Below are 16,728 nucleotides of genomic sequence, written 5' to 3'. Positions count from 1 at the left end.
ACCCGCAGTCACATAACCCTATTCCCGAAAGGCAGCCCAGAATGTCCCCGGTGCTTTAGGCGCATCGAGCACACTGCCCGTCGGGCCGAGTCCCCCACCTGTTGGCACGCTCCCCCGAGCTAGGCTTTGGACACTGTCCACGGACAGGGAATGTGACAGACGATCATAAATATGCAGGAGAGATGCAGCCAAGACAGCAGAGCCACCGGGTCGGCGCCGGCGGGAGCCACAGAGCTGGAGCCCGGCCCCAGTCGCCGTGCAGCCAAGGCCAGGCGGGTCGCGCCGGCGCACTCCGGCCACCGCACGGGCACAAGGGGCTCGGGCCGCGCGGACAACCACGCCGAGCCCCGCCGCCGCCCGCCGTCCCCCACAGCGCGACCCGGCGACATGGAGCCGGGCGCTGCGCCCCGGTCCGCAGAGCCCGCCGCGCGCCACGGCGACGGCAGGAAGAAGATGGCGGCGGCCGTGGCGGCGGCCACCGCGGCCTCCCACGCGCCGCTGACGCCAATGGCGCGCGCCGGCCGGCGGGCTACGGATGGCGGCTGCCCGGGCGAGGGGCGGGGCGAGGCGGCGAGGGGGCCGGCGGGAGGCGGAGGCCGGGCGGGCGGCTGGAGGGAGGTGGCGGGGACAGTGTGTGGCTCTCGGAACATGGCGGGCGTCTGCGACGCGGCCGCCCCGGGAGAAGGCGGCGGTGGCGGCGCGGACGGCCCCGAGCGGACCGGCCGCGGCGAGGCGGAGCAGCCGGGTGGTGGCGGCCATGGGCCCGCGCCCCAGCACACCGAGACGCTGGGCTTCTACGAGAGCGACCGGCGGCGGGAGAAGCGCCGCGGCCGCGCAGGTGAGGCGAGCGGGCGGGCGGGCGGGCGGCACTAGGCCGCGGCGGGCTACCGAGGGGCCGACCGGGCTGTGGTGGCGGGGACGCCAGCGCCTTCCATCTGCGCGCGGAGCGGCCGCGGCTCCGGTGGCTCCCATGTCCCCACGGCCGGTGACAGCTACCCCGGCGGCTAGTGCGCGCGGCCCGACGTTCCCGCGGCCATCCCCGAGCCAGGTGCGCCCGGGAGATCGTCGGTCCCCGGTCCCCGAGAGTTCGCGACCGGCCTCAACAGTGACAGGCATCTCCCACATCCGAAGGAGGTCAAAAATGGGAAACGCAGGGCTTTCTAGGCGATGTCAATGCCGAGGTGACTCTTCCCCCTGTGGTTTTATGCGAAGTTGAGTCTCGGAAACCTGTTAACTTGCCCGCCGAATCCATTTTTCGTAGACTCAGCTGACAGTGTGATCGTGACCGTGAAGTTCAGTAGTTTTCTCCCACACAGAAATGTGCGGCACCCCTTAAAATGTTACATGTGGAGTTTTTCCTAAACTAAAACTTAAGCCAGAAGAAACAGTTTGTCACACAAGAAAATACGTACCACTTTTAAGCCCTACTGCCCATAAGCTCTGAAGCATACTGTTAAAATATTACAATTCCCATGTGTTCAAGGATCTTATTATTTTAAGAACTTTTAACAGCTTTGGTATTTACACTGAATCGTTCTATTGTGTTCAAGGATCTTATTATTTTAAGAACTTTTAACAGCTTTGGTATTTACACTGAAGCGTTCTATTAAGCCCGGAAGCAAAAGGGAAAGTTTTGGTTTGGCCGTTTCATTGGGTATAATAGTGATTGCATTTTAATTCTTGCATCGTAGATCCAAGATCTTGGACAGCAACTTGATGACATTTCTTTCAACTTATTCTGAGCTAATGCAGTGGAATAAGGTCCTGCAGCTTATATAAATACACATTAAAGTTATAAGGTTGACTCCATTCACTATGGGTATTGAAATTATAAGAGTCCTAAAAGTCTGTAAGACTGGTGGATAGATCCTGATAGACTTGCTAATTCTCAGAATTGGACATAGAGTTTTGCATCAGTCTCCATATCTTTGAAAACTCAGGCACCGGCTGTGTGCCTTGTTTGTTTGTTTGTTTGTTTGTTTAGCCACTTAAATTTTTCCCTTTATTTTCTATTTGGTTTAGTTGTCAGTTAAACACTTGCTTGCAGGAATGTTTGCTTTCTAAATTGGCAATACCTAAGTAAACCAAAGTCGTCAATCTCTCAGCCGCTGGTTCGCTTAGACTTGACTAGGGCAAGCAAATAGATGTGACCAGGTTTCACTACGGTTTCTTTGAAACCTTTTCAAGCTTCAGAAAAGCCTTTATGTTGTTTGCATGAAGAAAGACAATGAAGCTGTGCAGAGCCTTTGGTGAACACAGACCTTGAACTTCTGAAGTGAAGTACATTTATTCTTCCCTGGTACTAACATAGACCTTGAACTTTTGAAGTAGTGAACACCCCTGGGCTGAGCTGGAGACTTGGACTTGTATAAATTTAACATCATATCACACACTCATTCTTCACAGAGGCGGTACACTGAGCATCATATACTTAACAGGCTTAAACCTGGATTTTCAACCTGCAGTGGCAGAAAGACCTTACTAGGGAGCCGGCATGAAGCCGTGGATATTAGGGTGGCCCTCCTTGTTTCCATCAGTTTTGTATGAGGGAAAAGATAGTGGTTACTCCCGCTTTGGTAGATGGCATTAGGGATCTAGGCAGGCATCCCAGGAACATTTCAGAAGTACCAGCCAGTGGTTTTCCTGTATGGACCCTCTTCTTACCCCTGGTGTCTGTTCTAAGAGCCAGGCAGCTCTCACTGTTGCTGATGCGTGTCTACCTGTGACTGGGTCTGCAGTTGACCACAGCATCCCCACTTGCTTAGAAATCCAGGCGTTCTTTTTGTTCACCCCCAAGTGCTTTTCTCTTCTGCTCTGTTTTCTTTCTTTGCCTCCTTACCAAGAAATAGGAACCGGTTGGCTGGGCCAGAGGGCACCACCTAGTGTCAGACTGGAAACATCTTTCTGAGTCGTTTATGTCACTAAGGTATTAATCGTCCATTCTCTGTAAAGGTTCCTGTGGACTTGCCTGTCCTCCCCTCTGCAAGCTGGGGCAGTCTGTGCCGTTCCTTTTGAAAGTCATAATCTTAGTGTTTTGATGGCCTTAACCATCACTTAGTTCCAATGTCCCTTTTATCATTTTCCCCAAGGCGTTCAGAGCTCCTTTATAAGACATTTATTTGTGGGTCCTAGCAGTTTTAGTATTCTCTTTACATGAACATATAGTAAGGTGATTATCCACACTTGGAGTAAAATAAAATGCTGTAGTGTTTAAGGTTCATCTTAATTTATCTGCTGAGGAAATATGTAAATATATACATATATATGTATATATGTAAATATACATATATATATTTACATATATACATATATATGAGTATATACAGCTATAAATATACATGTTATATGTATATGTATATCAGTTATACTTGCTTTTTGTTTCTTTGCAGACTGCTATCATTTGATCCTCAGCAGCATTTTTTTTAATGCATGAATTGTATGACAGATACTAGTACTTTCATCTTAACACGGTTAGAGCTGGATGCTGGTTCATCCCCATGTGTGGTAACTGAGCTGGAACTCTGGGAAGAGTGCTCACCAAGAACTGCGCTCTCACCGTGCTCTTAACATTACTGCCATGTCACGTTGCATTTTTCGACATAGACAAGATTAAGCAATGCCTGTCATCCGGTTCCTGCGTTTTCCCCTCTTGACTCGTCTGCAGGGTTCTAGGTGAGATTCTGCATAGCCATGTATGGCTCTAGCAGTCAATGGGGAGCAAGTCCATGTTGGACTAAGAATACGGAACTCTGTCTTCTTGGTTCAGTTGTTGAACTTCGTAGACTGCTTGCTTAATCCACTTGGCTCTGCTTCATTGAGCCACTACTAAATAGTCTCTAACTTAGTTGTCTTCCTCTCCGTGGAGACCTAACAGAGGCTTGGTGTAAGATAAACATGACTTCTACCCATGAGCATGAAACAGCTCCCTGTAAGGCAAGCGCAGGAGGTGAGCAGATAAGCATTGCTTGTAAAGTGAGAGGCCTGATGTCAGGTGTGGCCACAGTGCTGTTTGTGATGGAACAATGCTGTGACTATTGTTCTCTTTGTAATGATGACTTGACTTCTGGAACTCAACTCTTGTCCGATTTGTTTCTCTCCTTGCCTTTTACACATCTTGCTGTATCTCCGGGAGAAGAAAGAAAACCTGAAACCCAGAAAAGCCAACTGGTTTTCTGTTAGCAGTTCCCACAGAGATTGTCGATGGAATTCAGACAATTCCTATTCCTTGCATTCTACTGTCTGTGGATTTGAAATTTTAAGCTGGCTGGAGGATTATTGACACATCACACTGTTAATCCTTTGCTTTGTTAGCGTTAAGATGTGCCTTCCATTTGGGTACCTTCTTCTGTCTCTAAGTGTATGACTACTCTGCTCTTTACTATCCTAAAGGAGACCATAAACGGTTTTTAAAGGGTGGGAGGCAGAAGTAAGAAGATCCTGAGTTCAAGGCCAGCCTGGGCTACATGGAGAGCCCATGTCTCCAAAACAACCCAGCAAAGAAACCAACAAAAAGCCTCAAGAAGCTGAATATAGTATGCAAAATGGCTCTTTTTTTTACATTTGACTTAGAAAGGCAAAACTCCTATTGTATTGTCTCCTAGAAAAGTTAATTCCTAGTTTCCCTGTATAAAAGTATGCCTGTGTGTAAGAAAGGCTCGTTTACTATTTTAGATACCTTGTTAAACTTTATAAACACTTCTTTTACTTAAGGCTAGAGACAAGCTTGTTTCATGGTTTCTTAGCAGTCAACCAGTATTCCTTTCCAATTTGCTTTTTTAATGCGCAGTGCTATTTTAAGAAAGATATATTTAGACATATTGCTGAATATATAAATATATGTATGATTACTCACTACTTTTAATAAATAGTTTTTGATCCTAGCTTCTAATTTCTAAAGTAAGCTGTCTCGGATGAGTAAGACTAATAGTTCTTATTTCAGGAGCAAAGGAAAAGAATTTCTACTCTTATTTCTCAATTAAAGGTAAAGGATTACAGAATGTTTCTGTGATAGATGAATATTGATTTTATTCTGGTGGGATTGCTTTGTACTTATGACTGATATTATTTTACTTTTATTAATGTTCACATTCTTCTAATAGACACACTTATAATTCAGTAGTAAAATCCTTCTGTTTTCAGAAGACTAAACCCGAAGTCACAGGACAAGTAAAGTCAGATAAGTCTATAGAATACCAGAGAAAGTTTAGCAAAGCCACCATGCACTGGTGTGCTGAATATCTCATTAAGAAGTACAGACTTCTCCAGGGAGTAACAGGGGGTGGGGGGCATACCATACAAACAGCAAGATCGCTTGACAGGTCAGGCCTAAGGCAGTGGAAGACCCTTCATGTGGCATGATTGAAAAGCATATTCCGGCCAGGTCTTTTTCTCTAAAATAACAGTGGGTGACTGGGTGTAATTATGGTGAGAGAAGAGCACAGCGCATTTCACAGGTCAGTTCTGGTCTTCACTCTCACATTTGTCCTTTTAAATGAGTTTCGACTGGGTCTGTTAATTTTCTCAGTTTCTTCATTTGTATTATGTGAATATCTTTTTTGTGCCTCCTTTTTAGTTGTAATTGTTATTAGAGTTATATAAAGGAATGAACACAAGGCCTTTGTAAACTGTTTCAGAGTGCAAGGATCCCATCTGTTAAACCTGGTCTTATCTCTATGAATTGTTGATATGGAAGCAAGTAAAGGCTTTGAGATAGTTTATCCTGTGAAGCTTGGGCTTTTGGTCATTATTATTTTACTGTACCTTTAAAAACCATTCTGTGGTCTATTAGCATGGTGTTGGTTGTGTGTAGAGACAATGTTACACCAGAGCTTACTCAGAGATGGACATTGGAAAAATAAGGTACATGGTACTTGGTTCATGGTCTTATAGCAGAGTCTGCTATTAGGGTGGCTGCACAGAACCCAGGTTCTGTGGAAGTGCAGAGTGCGGGGACTGATGGTGTACTAGACATTTCAGAAAATGTGCAGATATCTGTTTTTAAAAGCACTTAGTGCTGGGCATGGTTTCTCATGTCTGTAATTCTGGTACTGTGGAAACAGAGGCAGGAGGATCACTGTAAACTTGAGGCCAACCAGGTCTATATAGGCCAGCCAGCCAGCCAAGACTCCATAGCAAGTTCTTGCTTCAAGAAAGAACAGTAGTGGAATATATAATCCAGCGGTGAAAAGCACCCACTTGGCCAGAACTTAGAATCTGCTCTACTGCTTACTCTTGGTGTTGCCTTGGAGACGATGTCCTCTGCCTCTCTGTGACTTGGAGACAGCCATAGCTATAGAATCTGTTTTATAGTTTTGAGTGTTTGTACTTAAAGAATACACTTTCATTGTTTACTATTATACCATTAAAGAACTGAATGTGGGGAGGCAGTCGAGATGGCTCAGCAGTTAAGAATCTAACTTGGTGTTTAACACTAAGATTCTTGCCTTTCTAGAGGTAGTTTTCTTACACAGTCCTTTTTTGTATTTATAATATTGCTGAAACATTTTTGTTTATATCATAACCTATTTATGAAACCTAATTAATTTTGGTTATAGCCTTAGTTAAATGTACTGTGATGCTTTCCACCATAGAACCCAAATGGCAGAAGCAGCATTTATAGATTTAGGTGACAACCAAATGGTTAATTTTACCGTTAATATACAGAAAGGAACTGGAGTTCATGACACCACATCATACCCTGTGGTTTTCATCGGCTTTCACACAAACACTGTCAAGTGCCTCAAGGATCTGTGTGGAAGGCAAGTCGGAAACAGGTGTTACAGAACTGGTAGAAGGTTCCGTTTTCCCTTTGAAAACAAGAGACCTGTGACTCGACCATCGGGGGTTGTTTTGTTTTGTTTTGTTTTCGAGACAGGGTTTCTCTGTGTAGCCCCTGGCTGTCCTGGAACTCACTCTGTAGACCTGGCTGGCTCGAACTCAGAAATCCGCCTGCCTCTGCCTCCCAAGTGCTGGGATTAAAGGCGTGCGCCACCACGACTGGCATGACTTTACCATCGTAGACCTAAAAGCGGAGAGAGCTGGTGCTGCTAAAGTCCCTTTAGCGCCAGTTGACCCCACATTGTTTTTGTGGACCTGTGAACCAAAACACTGATTACACCAAAAACTGGCCTCGGCAGACACCACTGTTAAAGAGAATTTGCCCAATAAACAAGATGTATTCAGGCCTTTTTGTTTTAGTTTGCTTTTTAAACTATAAAAGTACTATATAATGACCTGACTGTGTGTCTCTTTAACACAGAAGACAGACTCCTGTTCTGTCCAAGCGTCTGTCTCTTATTGGGGACAGGAAGCCTCCCATCCTTGCAGTGGCTGCTCTCAGGGGTTACCCAGGGCCCTTGGGCTGTTGTTTATAATTATGATCAGTGGGGACCATGGGCGGAAGCCCGACCGCCTTCATTCCCTGCTAACTCCCCAGTCTCAGAAGAGTGCCAGCTCTAGCACCCAGCAGCTCTTCTCTTGTAGAGATTCGCCATCTCTTTCGACTGCTGAGTTATCTTGTAAAAGTGTATCCTTGGTATTTATTAAGTAGTTGCAACAATGCTGAACACTGGGATTAATCCTACTTTCTCTGTTCATTAGGTCATCCTTAAGTAAAGTCGGCGGTAAATAAGATTGCATGGCAAGTGCCAGAAGTTGGCACTGACCTGAGTATCCGCAGAGCTTTCTCTAGTGGCAGCGTTTGTTTCTCTTATGCAGCACAGCGTGCAAAGCTTCCCTTGCCTCTTCAGATGGTGGTGTAGTGTTAGAAAGCCCAGTTTTACTCTCTGTGGATAAGATTATATCATCACCTTCAAGACTGAGCATCTGTTAATATAAACAGTAGCATTTGTAGCTTGCACCTATTTCACCCATGACTTAACTATAATCTGAGAAAGGAAGGCAGGATCCCATGGTGCACCATGACCCTGTGTGCCTTGTGCCAAGCAATAATGGGGAAATGGTGGCCTTTCTCTCCAGGAAGGCTTACCTTCCTCTCACCCCCCCAGCCCCCCCCCCGCCCCCCGTTCACTCCCAGATACTTCTCAGTACAGTTCTGCAAATGCATTATCAGTCTCACGAATACAGGTGTGTGTTTATGTGTATGTGTGAGTATGTGCATAGAACATACTACCTAAGCAAAAATAAGCATGTGATGTGATGTGAAACTCCTGGAGCTAGGGATTCATTGCTGTGCTGACAGAAGTAAGCTCTTTAAGGTATGCTGTCCAGACCCTTGGCTTCTGCCTTCCTAATGGCTTTTGAGGGTTCATTTTGACTATCCCCTCTTGGTAGTGCTTTGGTACATTTGTTAGAGAAATCACAGAGTAAGCTTAGAAATTAGTTTGAGAACTTTTGCGGTCCTGGAAAAAGTTGAGCCTCATACAGCCTCATGCAGGTGTTGGTCGGGTAAGGGGTTTGAAGAGATGGCTGAGATGATGGGGTTAGGAGAAGCATGGCATCCCAGAAAGAACTGAGGTCAGGCGCCTTCACCTCTGTTTATGAAGTCCTGCAGAGTGGAACGAATATCAGCTACTTTTGCCTTGCCTTCCTCCACTGATATAAACGGAAGGGATGAATTTACACCAGAGGAGCAGAGGCAGCATGGACACGAGGACAAGCCCTACGAAAGAAAGGTTCTGCTTTGTGTAGCTAATGATTTCATGGCATTGGGAAACTTTCAATTAGCAGGAGTAAACTTTTATAAGGAGAAGTGCCATTGCTGGCTGGCTTCTGCAGGATATCCAGGCTTACCCAAGCAGAAGGCAGCTGACCTGTGTCTGAATGGCTGGCATAGTCATGGGCTGAAAACAGTGCTTTCCAGGGCCCTGGGCTGCCTTTGGACTACTGGAATGCGTAATCAATGGAGCCTTTACAGCTGCTCCTCTCTCTCTATCCCCTATCTCTGCAGTCTAGGCCTATAGCACCATGAGACTCAGCACTGGTCAGAAAGGTGTTCTTCGGATCCTTCGGTTCTCAGCAGCCATCCTTTCCATACTCCGGTGGGGTTTTCAGCATGCAACAACAGCAGTTCCCCAACACCACTCTCCAGTCATCTGGTTTCCCTTTCTTGTGGGCACAGAACTGTAGACTGTATATTCCCCGTTTGTTTTCTATGTGTTTTACCTATGGCTCCAGCCTGTGAGTTCTCAATAAACACTTCTTTTTCTTTTGTGTCATTCTTTTTCCTGTAGAACTGTCATTATTGAGGTTCCTCAGCGCTGAACTGACAAGAGGGTACTTCCTCGAACATAATGAAGCCAAGTATACAGAGCGAAGAGAAAGGGTGTACACTTGTATGCGAATACCAAGAGAATTGGAAAAGGTATTCTTTTTTTTTTTTTTCCATTTCTGAACATTATTTGAAAGTGTTAATTATGAAAAAACTTGTGAACAACTTCCAATGACTTTTTAAACTGTTGGAAATAACGTGGTAAGTGATTGAATGTGTTTGGGGATATAGGATTGCTTTGTAGAAAGTGAGTTATAAAAGCTGGTTTTAGTACGAGGAACATTACCAAATATCTTCACGCCTTCACTCTGGTACACATTTGCGGCTTAGCCAAGCGGCTTTAACTCAGGATTTCCTCTCCATCTCCGAGGTCTCCAGCTCCCTGCAGTTGTGTGCTTCTAGACTATCACTTTCTCTTTTTCTTTCTTTCTTTTTTTCTCCACTTAAGGTATTTAATTTCACACTTTTCCGAGGTTTCAGTTTCTTAGAATAGCCATATGTGACAGACCCTCAAGGAAGAAAATGACTTGTTTAATTTTGTCACAGAAAGCCTCCTATTAAAGGAAAACACAGAAAAAAACAACACCAGGTCCTCAGTCTCTTGTTGCAGGGTCGGGCAGAGGACAGGAAAGCCCTTTTCCCTCTAATGCGGCTAGAGTTAGGAGTCCTGTGAGAGTCCAGATCTTATTACAAGGAAGATGTGTGAGCTAGCTCACAGGTCTTTACGGTAGCTGCTTCCTCAGAGCTGTGCTTCCTACTAGAGTGGCTGTTCTCTCGGTGCATTGGGAAGAAGAGGTGTGGCAGGCGGTGGGAGGCTGCCTCCCAGCCTCCAAGGCTGAGAAGAAGCGACTTGACTTTATGTAGGTTCTTGGTAGTGCTACCTGCTGAAGTGTGAAGGAGTTTATACTGGAGTGAGACTAGAAAACTGCTGAGGAGGAGGCAGGGGTAATGTGCCTACCTGGGATCCTCACTAAGGAGGAGCCTGAGGGACTGATAGCTGAGGGGCAGTGAAAGAGGCTCTGCAGTGTTCCCTTCCTCAACACCAGAGGAGCTGCGATTTTTCTTCAGAGATTTAGCTAGCATTGGGTCTGGAGCTGGTCAGGTGAGACAGATGTTTGTAATGGGAAAAAAGATGAAGCCAATTCTTATGTTGGGAAGCACTGTTAGGTTACTTTTTACATTTTTTTTTTTTAATTTTCTTGTGTAATAAACTGTGGTGTAGATGTGTTTAGACACAGTGCAGAGTAAGGGTGAAGATAATCTGCTAATGCTAAGTTTGTCTGAAATACTTACTACCAACATACTTAACCTATACCCACCCAGCCTTAGCCCGCTCTCCCTGTAAGGAAAGTTTCTCTCTTGGTGATCAATCCTGGATACCATTTTTCTCTGAAAATACTGGAATTTACCTGCAAACACAGCCAGACTTCCTGAATACACCCAGCTCTCCCTTGCACTGAATCTAATCCCTTTGAACCGTCTCTTAGTTCTGTCAACAGGCCCAGTGCATACATGCATTTTCCTTCATTGCAACTTTGAAGTGACAAGCAGATGTTGTGTTTCATGGTGAGGAAGTGCCCACAGGTCTTTATAAGACTTAATACAATGCTCTTAAACTAAGGTCCACTGTGAGACCACTATTGGGCTAAGTAATATATGTGGTGTGTTGTCATCAGGATTTGCCTTCTAAAAGAAAGAAACAACACAGTATCAAAGAGCACTGCTGTGTCGGGAGTTAACTGTTTATAAAACTGCAATTATTTGTATGAAGGTTAAATGTATAACATCCCAGATTAATTAGCATTCACCTCTCAGTTATTTTGCCTTCGGTGAAAGGGACGGCTGCTGTAGGTCTTTGAGGGACATGCAGAGTACTTCAAAAGAGGGTGAGGCTTTTCAGTTAACTGCACTTCTCCTAGACTGCTAACATAGAAGCAGGGCTTCACTTAAAGCCTAGGAAACTATTTGGCATCCAGGTTAATCTAAATTATTTAACTGTCTCCCTTTTAGTGAACATTGTCAATACCAACATATGATATCCTATTGGCTGTTTTCTTGGTAAATACTGTATTTTCACATAACATCATCTGGAAGCGGTACTTGAAAATTCGAGAGCTCTGTGCTTTTCTGAAGTCTGCAAGGACTACAAACATTGATGCTCATACTTTCAGGTGGAGGAAAATGAGCTCAGTGTCTTCCCAAAGCTGTGGGCTAATGTGGAGCAGAATAGCAGTATCTCACTGCGTGGAATGGCAGTGGATCAGCAGCCTTACTTGGCACTGTGCTCTGTGCTTCAGCAGTGCCGCCAGCTTTCCTTTAGCTCTCCTTTTCAAACTTCTTCCCCTGGCAGGACGCCCTGACACTTAGACTACTTCCTGAGTCTGGGCAGGGGTGAATTTCTTTTCTCCTTTTACACAAACCTCTCAGTCCTGCCTAGCTCTGGGCACTTCCACAGTCTGCTACTGAGTGCTTATGGTCCACTTTTGGAGTGTTGTTCTGTCTCCCATAAACCTGAGGAGACTGGCTTCTCTGGGGATTGCAGTGGGAGGCAGAGAGAATTGCATTGGCTCTCGGGCAGGCTGCCAGCCTCAGATCTCAGCCCCACTGCTGTTAGCTGTGACCCCTGGCTTGTTCCCTCTCCTTCCTGTGCTAGGGTCTCCTGCTTGTGGATCAGCTATGTTTGAACTCTGTAGAGATGGTGTAAATCTTTAACAGCCTCACTTTAGCCCCTTTTGAGGAGTGTCCTGCTATGGAACAAGGTACATTTCTTCATCCATGGGTTTCATTCCTAAGCTTTCAGGACACAGCAGCAGATGCTTGGGAGAGGCCGGGTTCCAAGGCTCCCCTGGGTCTCTTCTTTATCTCCTGCTTTGCCGTGATTAAACATGACTTTGCCAACCCTGCAAGAGATGTTTGACTGGCAGCCTTTCTCAGATTGCTAACCACACATAGAAAGAGACCCTAGGGCAGGTTTGTTTCCACTTTCCTTTAACCAGGCTTTCTTGAGATAAACCTGATCTTGCTCATGAAGGATTTACTATACAGGAACACTAGGTGACATAGCCTACAGTTGATTCATAGCTCATGGCTTTTAGAATTTATCTTTAGTGGGCTACAGCTGGGCACTAGTTGAGGACAGAGACCCATGTCCTCTGGCCTGTGTGACAGTTACTATTGCTGACTTCCAGACTGAGTTCACATCCCACCATATTTTGGTGGATGGAGGTACTAGGGAATGATTTTCTATGTGTCAGATATGTAATTATCTCTTGTCCAAGGCTAATTGTGTTGACTTTGTGAATCTAAAATTATAATAATTTTGCAAAAATTAAAATTTTACAAAACATAAAATTGAAAAAAAAAACCTGTCCATCATAACATTTTCTAAAACCCCCTGATTAGTTTATATGCTAATTTAAGGAGGGAGATAAAGATTACATACTGACTGCTCTGTTCTGTCTTAAGTACTTATGGTATATCCTAGGCATTTGTAACATGGAAGTACATAGACTCAGATTTTAGCATGATGAATTATATTAAGATTAATATATTAATATTTAGCAATATTGAGTTATAATAGAAGATACAGAATGGTAAGTGCCATTAAGCAAAATAAGTAAAATGCTGCTAAGAATTTCCAGAGGGCCAGGTGCTGGTGGCGCACACCTTTGATCCTAGCACTTGGGAGGCAGAGGCAGAGGCAGAGGCAAGTGGATTTCTGAGTTTGGGATCAGCCTGGTCTACAGTGAATTCTAAGACAGCCAGAGCTACACAGAGAAACCCTGTCTCAAGAAAAAAAAAAAAAAAAAAAAAAAAAGGAGCAGGGTGGGTGGTGGGTGGGGAAGGTTTGCTTAGAAGGCGAGCTGCGGAAATAGTCAAGGGCGGGGCCTGAGAAGAAAATGTGTGGCAGAGGTAGGAAAAGGTAGATTGTGAACAGGCATCATAGGGCATGTGTACATGCAACAGGTGGTGTGGGGGAAGGGACTGAAAGATCCAAGGATGGGGATTTGAATGTGAACAAGGAGCCATAAGGACTGAAAGATGGGCCAGGTCTAGGATTGTCTCCTGGTCAAGCTGAACAGTTAAGAACTCAGGCTTCAGGATGAGACTACACAGTGTATATTCCTTAGGAGTGCTCTAGCTGTGTAGAACAGACAGTGACCCTCGCAGAGACCTGCTCGGACAATTTTCTCTCCTTTTGAGCAAATGTAATCAAGGGAGGTCTGAGTTAGTCCAGCAGGCTAGTGACCTGCCATGGCCCAAGACCTTGTTTCATCCAGTCTTGGTCACTTAGCTTTGGTTCTCCTGCCTAATGATTTTAAATAGAAAATTGACAACTAGAAGTTACTGAATCTTCATTGTAATCAGGAAAGGGAAAAAAAAAAAAATAGAGCGCTTGGGTAGTGCCTGCTTTTGACTGACCTTCATATAGAATTAAAGCTTTCCCAAAACTGCCAGAACTCTCACTTGTGTCTTACTGGCTAAATAAACACATGGTCAACCCCAGCTGTAGCACAGGAGACTAAGAGAGTAAAGGCTGAGCTTTAGCAACAGAGGAAAGGCTCAGGAACAGTTACTGTGGTAGCTTCAGAGCCCTGCTTCTGAAAAACTAGGACAGCAGCAGTCAGTGTGAAGTGGAAATAAGCAAAGAAAGCTCACACCCTTCCTTATGTTACATGCCTCTCTCTAAGCAGCTTGACTTATTTGTCTCTTATGTCCGTTATTCCTGGTGTTGGACAGATATAGGTTACAATAAATATTATTTTATATTTACATATAAATGTAAATGATATAAATATAAAAATATATTATTTTATAAAAATCACTTGTTTATAAACCTTGCCTGTCACCAAAAGTTAAGCTACAATGAAATTGTATCCTTACCTTGTAATGCGCGCTTTGGGCAGTCATTTATTTCATATTTACCATACTTTGTACATTATACTTTTAAAATACATTTTATGAAAACTAAACTGCACAGTTTAGTCTTAAATATAGCTACTGTTTTTTTAGAGAATCTTATCAATTATTTATTTATTTATTATTTATTTATTTTGTCATACTAAGGATAAACATGAGGCAAGTTTCTGCAATTGAATCCCAAGTCCTGTTCTTGTCACCTGAAAACAGATCTCACTAAATTGCTTACTTATTGTGTGGCCTAGGCTAACCTCAAAATAGAGATTTTTTTTTTCTGCCTCTAGCACATCTCAAATTTTAATGAGTCTTAAATTTATTAGGTTGGAGGTTATAAGAAATGATAAGTATTTGTGTTGGTCAGATTTTTGACACAGACATAAGCAACTAAGGAAGACAAAATTTACATGCACATACTATTTCAGAAGTTCACGTACGTAGTCCTTGGCTCATGCTTCTGAGGTGCTAGAGAAGCAGAACCTAGTGATGCAAGTAGATGTCAGAGGCATAACCTCCCTCCCTCCCTAGGCTTTGCCTCCTAAAAGTCTCAGGATCTCCCAGTTTAGTGGCATCAACTGAGAACCAAATGCTCAACACATGAGCCTTTTTAATTCACCCACAAGATATGTGGAGTTGTGTTATTACTAAGCATGAACTGTTAACCAAGGGGAGAGGGCTTCCCTGAACACTAGAATCATGTGGTCCAGCATCACTGCCTGCTCATTTGAGTCTCCTTATGACTTTACTTTCTTCATCTAAGATGAGAAGGTTGACAGAGCCATCTCAAGAGGCCTAATACAATATGAACCTGTCTTAGTTACTTTTCTACTGCTGTGAAGAAACACTATAACCATGACCAAGACAACTTATGAAAGGAAGCATTTAATTGGGAGCTTGCTTGCAGACTCAGAGGGTTAGCATGTGACCATCATGGGGTATGGAGGATGGTAGCAAGCAAGCAAGCAAGCATGGCCCTGGAGCAGTAAGTAGCTCAGACCTTATGTCTTACCTACAAGTTGGAGGCAGACACAGGGACAGAGACTGGGCCTGGTGTGGACTTTTGAAACAGATCTCACCCCCAGTGACCTCTTCCAAGGCCACGTCTAAAACTTCCCCAGATAGTTTCACCAACCAGGGAACCAAGGATTCAAATACATGAGTCTATAGAAGCTATTCTCATTCTAACTACCACAGACTATTTTATGAGTTTGCTTTTGAGGAACAGAGAAAATGAATGGTGACAGAAAAATTCTAAGAAAGGGAAGATTTCAGTATCTACTAGGAGAACTTAATCCTTTCCCCCTTTTGAGGGTAAACAGGGTTAGTGTTTAACAGAATGATTCAAAAGTTCATTTTATAGTAATGAACTTAGTTTGCCATCATATAAGGCTGGTTTTGTTTTATTACAAGACATGAAAAGAAACATAGTAGGAGCTATTGGGTCACTTTATTTCAGTGAGACAGTTCTTGGTTTTATTGTGAAGCTGACATACTGTTTACTCAGACAGCTGTTTGTGTCAGGGACTTCTCAGTCATCCTCTTGGTTTCTAATTCCATGAGAATACATTTATAGACACATCCTTCTAAATCCATCTTGGGATGTAGACTTTCTTTGTCCAGGACTCTACCTTGCCTACATTCCCCAGTTACGGAGCCACTGGGAAAAAGGCAGGCCAGTGCAGTCTGACTGAACCTCAGCACTTTGGGCATTCCTCTCCTTCTCTCCAGGGCATATCCCTGCCTGCGGCAGCAGTGACAACACCAGCAGCCCCTCCAGAAATAAGGCTTGATGTGATGGGACAGCAGCAGTGAACTCCCAGCTACCTTGCGTTGTGAGAATGCTGTTGCCTGTTGGGCACATAAGACCATCCAGCAAAGTAAAAGATAACTGTTTGTAAACTTACAGCTTGAGAGCTGTCTGTTGGAAACTCTTTTCTGTCTTGTTGGCTTTGGATGTCTTATGTCACATCATTATGATCCCTTACTCAGGCCATTTTGACTCTTAATTGCCCTGACTACTTAACTGCCAGCCTGATGAGGCTGATCTCTTCCTGAAAATCAGATCTAAGCCTAAAAAGATGTCATCTTGCATTGACTGCCTTTACCTGCAGAACCTGTGAAGGCCTCAAGTATTAGGGTAACTGTCACCTTATTGCAGGGCTTTAAGGACACTTTTATGGTCCTGCATCTGGCCAGCCTCTCAGCAGGATCTTCTACTGCTGCAAGATATTTGATCACACCCTGAACCCCAAAATTGTGTTATTTACTGAAAATACCTTTTTCTAGTTGTGGTGTGGCTTAGCCCGTAGCACACACCTTCAGTCCCTCTGGCTGGAATACAGACATGCTCTTAGTGCACACCTTTAATCCAAAACAAGTTAGTAGGCAAAGTTAGAAGGTAAAGGTATTCTGTAGAAGGAAGCATCCATGGTTCGTAGCGGTGATGAAAGGATGGACCATTTAGAGACTGCCGTACCCAGGGATCCATCCCATAATCAACTTCTAAACGCTGACACCATTGCATACACTAGCAAGATTTTGCTGAAAGGACCCAAATATAGCTGTCTCTTGTGAGACGATGC

General features: G+C 44.3%; 1 protein-coding gene across 1 annotated transcript in view; it reads left to right on the top strand.

Annotated features, from left to right (window-relative positions):
- Positions 1 to 635: 635 nt before the first annotated feature.
- Tapt1 (transmembrane anterior posterior transformation 1) overlaps positions 636 to 16,728 on the top strand; it is a 51,318-nt gene continuing 35,225 nt past the window's right edge. The window contains exons 1-2 of the mRNA XM_021163301.1: positions 636 to 838; positions 9,192 to 9,322. Of these exons, the coding sequence (XP_021018960.1) occupies positions 649 to 838; positions 9,192 to 9,322 (321 nt within the window). The 5' untranslated portion in view covers positions 636 to 648. The remainder of the gene's footprint in view (positions 839 to 9,191; positions 9,323 to 16,728) is intronic.

This window comes from Mus caroli, chromosome 5, assembly GCF_900094665.2.
Source record: "Mus caroli chromosome 5, CAROLI_EIJ_v1.1, whole genome shotgun sequence".
NCBI lineage: Eukaryota > Metazoa > Chordata > Mammalia > Rodentia > Muridae > Mus > Mus caroli.
The sequence above is the reverse complement of the archived record's forward strand: the minus strand, read 5'-3'. Positions and strand labels throughout refer to the sequence as shown.